This window comes from Aptenodytes forsteri, unplaced genomic scaffold (assembly GCF_000699145.1).
Source record: "Aptenodytes forsteri isolate BGI_AS27 unplaced genomic scaffold, ASM69914v1 Scaffold16, whole genome shotgun sequence".
Taxonomy (NCBI): domain Eukaryota; kingdom Metazoa; phylum Chordata; class Aves; order Sphenisciformes; family Spheniscidae; genus Aptenodytes; species Aptenodytes forsteri.
This window is the reverse complement of record NW_008794753.1, coordinates 3,189,135-3,198,821: the sequence shown is the minus strand read 5'-3', so window position 1 is coordinate 3,198,821 and position 9,687 is coordinate 3,189,135. Positions and strand designations below refer to the sequence as shown.

General features: G+C 45.6%; 1 protein-coding gene across 1 annotated transcript; it reads left to right on the top strand.

Annotated features, from left to right (window-relative positions):
* Positions 1 to 443: 443 nt before the first annotated feature.
* TMEM88B (transmembrane protein 88B) lies at positions 444 to 4,683 on the top strand. Its single transcript, XM_009274172.1, has 2 exons — positions 444 to 713; positions 4,414 to 4,683. The coding sequence occupies exons 1-2, from the start codon at positions 444 to 446 to the stop codon at positions 4,681 to 4,683; spliced, it is 540 nt and encodes a 179-aa protein (XP_009272447.1).
* The last annotated feature ends 5,004 nt before the right edge of the window (positions 4,684 to 9,687 follow it).

Here is a 9,687-nt window from a genome sequence, read left to right as displayed (position 1 = left end):
CACTCTCTGGAACCAAGCAACCTATCAAAGCTAAGACGCAACTGTTTAGGACCTCTTGGGATCATAATCCTAGGAAGAACAACAACAAATTCAGGAGTACCATGGATTCAAAAGCAAAATAACAGCTATTGCCAAACTTCCAGCAGCCACATCTTCTTCAAAACTGAGGTTGGGACACTGCTGGAAAACACTCCGAAAGGAAACAACCTGTGCTGGCCAGGTCCTGGGAAAGCAGGTGGCCAAAAGAAGCCTTTCCTTCCTTGCTCCACTATGCTCTCTGGTTAAGTGTTCTTGTCCATGTGTGGAAGAGGCAGGAAAAGCCTCTGCAAATTACTTTCCAGGTCTGTCGCCAAAAGCAAAGAAACTTACTTTCCAGGTCTGTCGCCAAAAGCAAAAAAAAAACATTTTGGATAAGAGCGTGGGTTGATTAGCAATCTTGAAGAATGTCTGGGCAGGACACTGAGGACTTTGGAGCAGAAAACCTCTCAGACAAGTCTCAGATGATTCCTAGCCTCCCACCATATGACATGGATGACCAGCTCCTTCCCAGGGAGCCACGGGGTGCCTGGTGCTGCTTGGCATGGACCCTGGTGGTAGTCACCATGAACTCCGTCGTCTTTTTCATGAATCTGCTCCTGATGTTTGTTATCTTCACCATTGTGCTGCTTCCTACCATTGTGGTGGTTTACTTTGGCTTCCAGTGCCACTCTCGGGTAAGTAAGCCTTGCTCTGTTTGGCTGCTAACAGCCACCTCTAAGGCAGGGCCATCCATAAGGGTTTTATTTTAGCCCATGGGGAACAGTGGCTGTAAAGGCAGGTCTAGACTCCCCGAGTTTTGGCTTTGTTTTCATATAAGGGGTGTGTATGTGTATAGATTTGTTTCATGGCAGGGGGGGATGGGTATAGACTGGGCTGATAAGAACAGGTTTATGGTTATTCATGTTGACCTGTGGGCTCTTGGTTGTACAAGGGAGTGATCTCTCCTGCTTGGTGCCTGTGACACAGCTATCAGCAAGGCTGGCATGTGCCTTTGTCTAGGGAAGTACAGGCTTTATGGTTTCTGGACTAATTGTCCTAAAGTAGTTGTTTGGCACCCATACATTCAGTGTCAGTAGGTTAGCACAGAAAGGCTCTCATTGGAGAGGCAAAACACTGACAGAAGCTGCCTGTGACTGGCCAGCTCCTCGGGGACTGAGACAGCATGGGACCCCTTGGTCCTGATCCCCAGTGCACTGCACTTTGTACACTTGTTTAAGTGTAAAGTGATCCGAGATAAATCTACAGCATTTCACAACAAGCTTGTGTGAGATGCCAGTCTTGCGGGCACATCTGAATGCTGGCAGGAATGAGCTATATACACATTTTTACCCCTCCCTTCTTCCAGTGTTGTGGGAAATGGAAGCTTGATTGAGCAATGAAGTTGTATTCCTGTGGAAGTAACAAGCAGCTGTGACAGGTGAGGTGAATACACTCCCTGGCTTGACAGAGTTGCTGTTTGCATTTTAATGTCAGTATTTCTCTCTTCTGTGACCTCTGTTGCTGAGAGCTGCCAACCTGAACTCCTACATGGGCTCTGATAGGGTTTGTTACTTTCCAGTTAAGTAAGCCCTCTACAGTGTTTGTCATATTTGATCTGCCTAATGACTAATTATAGAACTAGTAAAGTCTAACAGAATATACAATCCCCTTATGCCAATCTAACATTCAGATGTGTTCCCAAATGTGCTATACAGTTTCTCACACCAACAAATGTACCTACTTTGTCAGTAAGGGCTCTGGCTGTGTGCATGTCTGTTCCAGTTGGTTGCTGTCCTCTGGATTTCATTACTTGTGAATTTCTTCTTGGTATATTTCTATAAATATTTAGAATCACTTGACTAAGCATGGATGTGAAAAACCAGTTCTGTTTTTCTCACAGGCAGTAACTGTTAGACCAGCTCAATATGACTTCTCTTGCTGATTATTCTAAGTTAGAGCTCTCTTACTTCCTACTTTGGAGGAAAAAAAACCACACCCTGTAGTAACTTCTCCCAGCAGGGAGAATTGACTCAAAATACAGATGCTATTGGTCTCCCCATTCCACAGAATCTGAACTAAAGGGAAGATGATGATTTAAATCTTAAACTGATGTATCTACCAGAGAAATATTGGAAGAAAAAAGTTTTTCCCCTTCCTTTTAATGAAATCTGCATATCCTATCTAATCACCCAAGTCCTTGGGACCTCTGTCCGAGTGAGCAGCTCCTAGCATAGGCAGTAGGAAAGGATCCAACCATGCAGCAGAGGTCAACCATTTGCCCAGTTTAACCCAGTAAGGCTCTGCTGACTTCTGTGGAGCTGTGCATGGACATAGCTGTGGAGGTCTCACTCCACAGTGAAGAAGGAGACGGGATGTGCTGTAAATGTGCTTCCAGTAAAGCCATTGCATTGTATTGTTCAGCTGACATCCCAGCAACATGAGTTGTCAGCCCACAGCTCCCCATCTCAAAGCTCCCTGACAAAGGGACTATGCTATTATTGTTTTCTCAGTACTGATGTATTTGCTAGTCTGAAGTTTGGCTTTGATTTTTATTGCCCTGAAATTATAACAACTTGTAGCTGCTGTTATTGAAAAGCTTTTCCTGATCCTGCAAACTAATGAACAGGGAGACATCTGTCATGGCAATTGTTTTGTGGAACAGGACAGACACAAGTGCTGCTGCTAGTTGGAGTGAAGCATAATTCATAGAGAAATCATGTACCTCTGGGCCAGGCAATTCCCACTGTGGCTCTGACACCTTCTGGAAATGTTTTACTATGGGATGCAAATGTCACTGTGGCTCTGACACCTTCTGGAAATGTGTGTGATGCCCAGCAGGGTAAAGTGGGATGCTCTGGAGGGCCTACAGAGAGCAAAAGTGGCTCAGATGTGTCCTGATCTACCTGAATGGTCATGCAACCCTTCTTCATTATGGCTTGCAACACTTTCCTTTTACAGTCCATGGCTGTTAGGATTTTTGCATACAAAAGGGCAGGTGTGTAGAATGACTTTTCTTTTATTAAAGAGTAAGTCTTCACAAGAAGTAACCTAATATCCTCCTTGGGAGGACATGCAGTGTGGGCCATTGCCTTGGTAAAATGGCTGGTCTGTTTCCACAAGTGCAGTGTGGATGCAGATTCTGTAAGACATGAGGCTCTTTAGGGTAGGTTTAATAGGAGAATGCCTGTAAAGCCCTTAAATCAATTTTTCCTATGATCTGAAACTGGTCCTTGAAAGCCATAAATATGGACTTCATACTTTTTCCCATTTTAGGTCCAATTTGAGGTTTGCCTCCTGGCATTACCCCTTCCAGCTTCACTCTGCTTGACCCTCACCTTGGAAAACCTCAAGTTCTCCTTTGCGCACACAGTGTTCTCCAATCGAAGGCTTTGAGGAGATGCAAAAGGTTTTTGAGTACAGCCAAGTACATCAGAAGTGAAAGCAACTGTGTTGCTGTTAGCTGTAAGGAGTCTTTTAACACAGACTTTTCTTTAATAAGCATAGAGAGGGATTGCGGCAGTATGGCTTGACAAGAGCAGTCCTTTGTCTTTGGGCTACTGCTTTTCAATGCCTTCCTAGTAGACAGAGGCTGATTTCTGCACTGCAAATCCATTAGATGGATTTTTTTTTAGTATGATGGATTGTGTTTCTTGTACTGCTGAAAGAATATGGAAAAAGGAAAGGAAGCTAGGGGACATGAGGGTTGCCTGTAACATTTGTTAATGCAGAACAACTGAGTGGCTTGACTCAGAGCTCCTGCTGCCAGGATGAAAGGAGGGCTTTAAATACCACTCAGCAAGGACCAGTTAGCGTGCTGGATGCTTTGCAGCAACATGGGGTGAATGGGCTTTCCTGGCAGATTTTGCAGTGCAAAGAGATGCTAGGAGGTAGAAATGAGTACAGTGTGTACATAGATGACAGAACACAAAAGGGTCTGTTCCAGGGCAGAAGTCTGGAGAGTCTCCAGCCAGCGGGTAGCTATGGAATGACCAACCTCTGTCTGCAGAATCTAACATCTTGCTGTATTTTATTTACTTTGTAATAATTTCCAGTGTGTTGTGCCACCCACATTGATGTTAGCAGCAGGAGGCCATTTTATTTGGTTTCTGCCTATCAAATTCTAAGCTGTGCTATTCTGATGACTTAATAAAGATTAGTGTTTCCTGCTTCAGGATCAGTATGCAGTGCTCTTGTCTCACAGTGATGTTGGAATAATTGAAAGCTTGATTAAGATGTGTTGTCAGTCACATAGTGTAGCCTGAAGATTGCTGAGCTCAGCTCAGAGAGAGGGAAGAGGTGCGTCTTTCTGTGAAAGCACTAGAAACTCAAGGGTACTTTGGTCACTACTCCTGTCCACCACCAGGTCTGTGACAAGCTGTCTCACTCTTCCCACAGGTGCTGCACTCAGCTGCCCGCTACTGCAAAAGCATCTTGGATGACAACAGCTCTTCTGCCCTCATCATCCTTGGCTTCGTCATCATGTCCCCTCTCATTGTGGTGGCCATGGCTATCTACTGCAGCCTGGCAAGGCGTCTCCGTCTCCTCATGTGCTTCCAGCCATACAGCAGGGCTGTGTACAAGGGGGTGAAGTGGCGCTGGTACGAGGAGGGAGGCCTGTGCAGCTGTGCCAAGGGGTGGAACACTCAAGTCAAGGCCTGGGTATGAGTTTGCAGCACCAGAGGCCCTGCCCTAGCCAGCACCCTCTTCTCCCTGCCCTGTCCCTCCCCACCATGACCTCCCAGAATCACCATCCTGAGGCCCCTGCAGATGAAGGCTGTGTAGTACCTAGATGTGAGTGGAAAGGGAGATCTGTTAATGAGCCATCTCCTATAGCTTTGTCTGTAAGTGGGTAGGATTCTGCCCACTGTGAGGGAAATACAGAAAACACAAGTCCTTGACAGTAAAGGCAATGTTCAGCCCTGAAAAGAACAGGGACTCTTCCCAGTGCCTGTTGCATTCAGAGCACAGCACTGTTTCCAGTCTTGACAGCATGTTCTGCCTCACATGGGGCGTAGAGTACACATATATAGGATTAAACAGTGGTGGGAGTGGCTGCTGACTTTGCTAAATGCCTTGGAGAGGTCTGTTTTTGGGAAAGGCAGCCTTTGGTGAAGCATCCAGCCAAGAGGAAGCAGCTGTGGTTTTCCCAAGTGCTGGACTGCCAATGTTTCTAACCTCTTGCAAAGGTGTCTGTAGGTTGCTGTCTCTGTGATGTTTGGGATCCACCACTTTCCTACACATCAGATATTCTTCCCCCACTTAGCAATCCCTCTTTCCCATGTCTATAGCAGTGCTTATGCTCCTTTTGCTGTTCCCGAGTCAGGTCACTGGGTTGGCTGTGGAAACAAATGCTGATCTTCGGGTCTCTTCCCTGCCAGCTGCTGATCTGAAATACGCTTGTCTGGTAATGGCTGATGGTTATTAACCAGCAAATAGCTCCTTGTCCTTTATGCTGTGGTCGGGTTGTTTTGTCTGGGGCTAAATCTGGCTGAGGGTTCAGGTCAGTTTTAGGATTCCTGGCAGGAGGAGCTGAAGACTTGTGGTGGCTGCTGAGCTCTATAAGTTCTCCCAGATCTGGGCTAAGAGCTTATGCCTGCAAGGGACAGTGTATAATGTCTCATTTTTTTGAGGGTCACGGATACCTAGATTTAGGGTTAGTGCTTCAGTTTAAGAGTGGAGAACTAGAATGGGTCAAACTGCTGAATACTATGAATCTTTCGGTGCTCCAATAAGGCTGGATATCTGGGGGACCTAGGAGCCACTTCAGCACTGTGGTGTTTTCTCTGTGTGAAACAAGGACTGAATGGGCCACAGAGACTGACTGCCCCTCATGAAAATGCAAGTATGGCAGCAAGATGGTGTCTGGGGAGCCTGCTGTGCTGAATGTCATCTGCAATACCCACGGCGATGTGTGGGGCAACAGCGGCATGCTCCCTAGAGAGGGGCTGTATGTCTGAAACCTGCTGAGCTGGGGAACCCAGCCTGCATTCCTTCCCACGATTCTGCAGAACTCCCACAGGGCCTGAACTGATGCTTAGCTAAGTCAACTGGATCTCCCTCTTGATTTCAGTGATCTCGGTCATATGCCATAAATTGCAACTGAGTGAAAAGCATGGTGTGTGTGAGAAGGTATGTCAGATAGGGAGAAGCATGGCAGCTTGGTGCATGGTTCTCTCCTTTCAAATTGCTGTGGGTCTCTGTAGTGTTCAGTTAGTGAGGTCTGTGTGCTACTGATCACTGCAAGCTATGTACTCCCACTGGCTGTTGTTCCTGTCTCCCAAATATAACCATTTCAAGTGTTATGTATAAATAAAGATCATGTTAAATCTCCACCGAGGGAGTTTCTCTCTGTTCTGTCTCAAAGCACTGGCTGCATCAGCCATGTGGTGCCCATTGTACCACAGTACATATTACTGCAAGTTAAAATGTAATTTCTGCTTGCTTTTTGAGGATTGATTCTTTTTTTTCCAGTCTACGTGGCCTGCAAAGCCCTAGTCCCACCTAGAGGAATGATCAGTAGTGGCTACAGGTGAAAGTGAATTGAATTGGCAGGAAACACCCCATGCATGGATGGTGGGACACTCAGTCCAGCCACCAAAAGACAAGAACAACGCAAGGACAGCTGGAGGTAAGCATGGCACTGTTGCTGGACCCCTTGTTTTGAGAGACTAGAGCCAGTGGTTTGATCTTTGGCCATCACATTACCTTGTGATGTTCACAGTCGTAGCTTTGTACTCCAGCAAGCAGGCATCTCCGTGCAACTCTGTGCTGCAAACAGATGGTCAGCAGTGCAATGTATCCACTCTGGCTCCATGTGTGTGTTCAACCGAGTCATTCTCCCAGCCTTCATTGCTATTTATCCCATCCTGGCAGTTGCATTAAACCAAAGCCTCAACAAACCACCTCCACAATACTTCAGGTGCAACTGATCTGATATTTTTCATTTACAGTTCTAGCTGTTGTTTAATGTTTCTGTGTTCTAAAGAGGAATGAACAAGGTTGTTCCATCCCAGAAACTGAGTGGTTGAAGGAATGTAGAGTTTGCATTTTAATGCTTTTCCATTGCTCTAGGATTTTGCAGGGTGAAAGTGCTGACTAAATTGTTCTGATGCCATTCAGGAAAGCAAGAATGCATTAGCATTTGCTCAGGCCTGTTATGTGAGCATAATGGACTGCCTGACTTGGAAAGGGAAACAAAAGCGCAGCAAGTGATTGGTTTGAGCTGCTTTCCTTTAAGCCAGACTTCTGTCCTTCCATAAAAGGATGTCTATTCTGAAGCTCCAGACTTTAATGATTACTGTTATATATTTGGCTGCTTTGAAGCAGTAAGAAGAAAAGTTTCTTTTCTGTAAATACTCTGAAGCTGACAGATTAAGTAGATGGCAAAGGCAGTACTTCCACATTCCCACTTCACTGTGGGACACAGATAGCAGTGGATTAGCTGATTGTCTCCTAGCAAAAACAACATAAAACAAGATGAGGGTGACGCATGCCCCTGTATGGTTTCCTAGAGAATCTTGCAGAATATTGTATACAGTGTTTACAAATCCCGCCCTCTAAAAGTTCCCTGAAACACTAGATTTTCTGTCTCTGGCTTGTCCTTTATTTGAGCTTAGATCTTTATTTTTAAATGAACATTGCTAACTTTCCTGTGTCCTGCAGCTCATCTGACAGGTGTGCCCTCATCTGCCAGGGACCGCCTTCTGCTGTGATTGCCCCTCTGGGGTGACAGGAGAGGGTTTGCTTTAAGCCATGCTTTTCCTTAAGGTTCTTTGAGAGCAGGTTGCAGTGCATTTGCATCTATACAGTGACAAAATCCTTGGGGACAGCTGTACTCCCCCTTTGTTGTGCTTACAGATGTGCTTTGATTATGGTGGGAAAGACACATGGGAGGGAAAATTTGGAGAAGACATCAGCAAGCTGGTCTGGATCCACAGGGCTAATACAGCAGTACTTCTTCAACTAGTTCCTTTAATAAAGGGTCAACTTAAGAGTCAGGAGCACATGATGATCTCGTGTCGTGCCTCAGCCCATAAGTGAAACATCCATAAAAAAATGCATTTGTTCATACTGCCAACTGTGTTCATTGCCATTCTCCCCTTTTGGTGTGGCATTCTGTTTCTTCCCTGCACCTCTGCTGTCAGTCTGCCTCATCTTGAAGAGTTAAAAGGAGAGAAATAGTCATAAGTTTCTGACAGGACTGAGGAAAAACAGAAGAAAGTTCCATTTTGTGAAAAGGAGATATCGTGCTCCAGGATAATAAGGTTTTGCCTGGAGGCAATGTTTGCTGACTGAGTACAGATATTTGATATCAGCTGCTGTTCCTTTTGCTCGCCTGTCATTTAATCCAACTGCTTTTACAAGGAAAGTATTCTTAAACCTAGCTATGGTGCAAGTATTGTAGTGAATCATTCCCATTACTGCCTCTGTAGAAGTTAAGAGTTATTGGCAACAGCCTTCCTAATAAAACAAAAATTGATTTAATTTGGTATTTTACTTTACAGAGAGTTTTAATGACAAAGGGAAAATGAATCTACCTGAAAGCACCTTCCTCTCTGTAGTAGACAAAGGGAAAATGAATCTACCTGAAAGCACACTTCCTCTCTGTAGTAGAACAGACCTCATGTACGATAGTTCAGGCTGTACCTCAAGGGTGTCCTGGCAGGGGCAGAGAGCACAACAATGCGTTGCAAGCAGTGCTGTAGCTCTGAGGTGAAACTGGTTTGATGCTGAATTTCCTGTGGAGAGTACAGAGGCATCCTTAATATCTTCAGCCTTGGATCAAATCCTGAGGGCAGCTGTGCCGGCCTGCGTTCCGCAGGGCTGATGTGCCAGGCGGGGACCGTGCCCACAGATGTTAGGGGGAAAGGGTGCTGCCAAGCGATGACTGCTCTTCTAAACTCTCACAGACAGGGCTTTGTTCTGTGAGCTCCCAACCCACTGCAGAGTTCAGAGCATAGCTCTGCTTGGCAAGGTGCTGAAGGAGGACAGAAAGAAATGTATTTGGACTGTTTTTTTTTTAAAGTCCAACTATGTATGAATTTAATTTCCCTGCAACATCCTCTCCATGATTAAAAGCCATGGCACTAACCTGGTACTGATGTACCTCAGAAGACACTAAAATATATTTCCACCCAACAAGGCTTTGGTCAAGTACAGTGTTTATTTGTGCTTCCCTGCTCCTCTGTCATCACTGAATGGTCCAGATGCAAAGCTGATGAAATCACTAGAAAGATGCCATGTCTCAGTGGGTATTTAATCATGACTTACTCCTTCATACCAGGGCTGGAAGCAGCTGTTCTGGCAAGGGGGAAAATAGAAGAGACTCAGTTGCACGGCCACTCCTATGTGGGAACATGCAGTGGACGAGGGGCTAATGTAGAGCTGGACTCCTAAATCCCCACACACACACACAAAAATGTACACAAGGGGGAATCGTGCAGCTGAGCAAAATATATGAGGCCTTTTACAAGCTGTCACCTGTCTCGTTAATAATATGACTAAGGGCTTCATTAGGACTGTTGATGCTGCTCGTGTGCCTCCCTTTCACCCTTCCAGGTGGCTTCTCCAAAAGGGCTTCATTAGGACTGTTGATGCTGCTTGTGTGCCTTTCACCCTTCCAGGTGGCTTCTCCAGCACAGAAAGGTATTCTTGGTTACCAGTATTTAG

Coding starts and splice junctions, on each gene's coding strand:
- TMEM88B (XM_009274172.1), top strand. CDS start 444: ATGTCTGGGCAGGACACTGAGGACTTTGGAGCAGAAAACCTCTCAGAC. Junction 714..4,413: donor GCTTCCAGTGCCACTCTCGG/GTAAGTAAGCCT, acceptor CTCTTCCCACAG/GTGCTGCACTCAGCTGCCCG.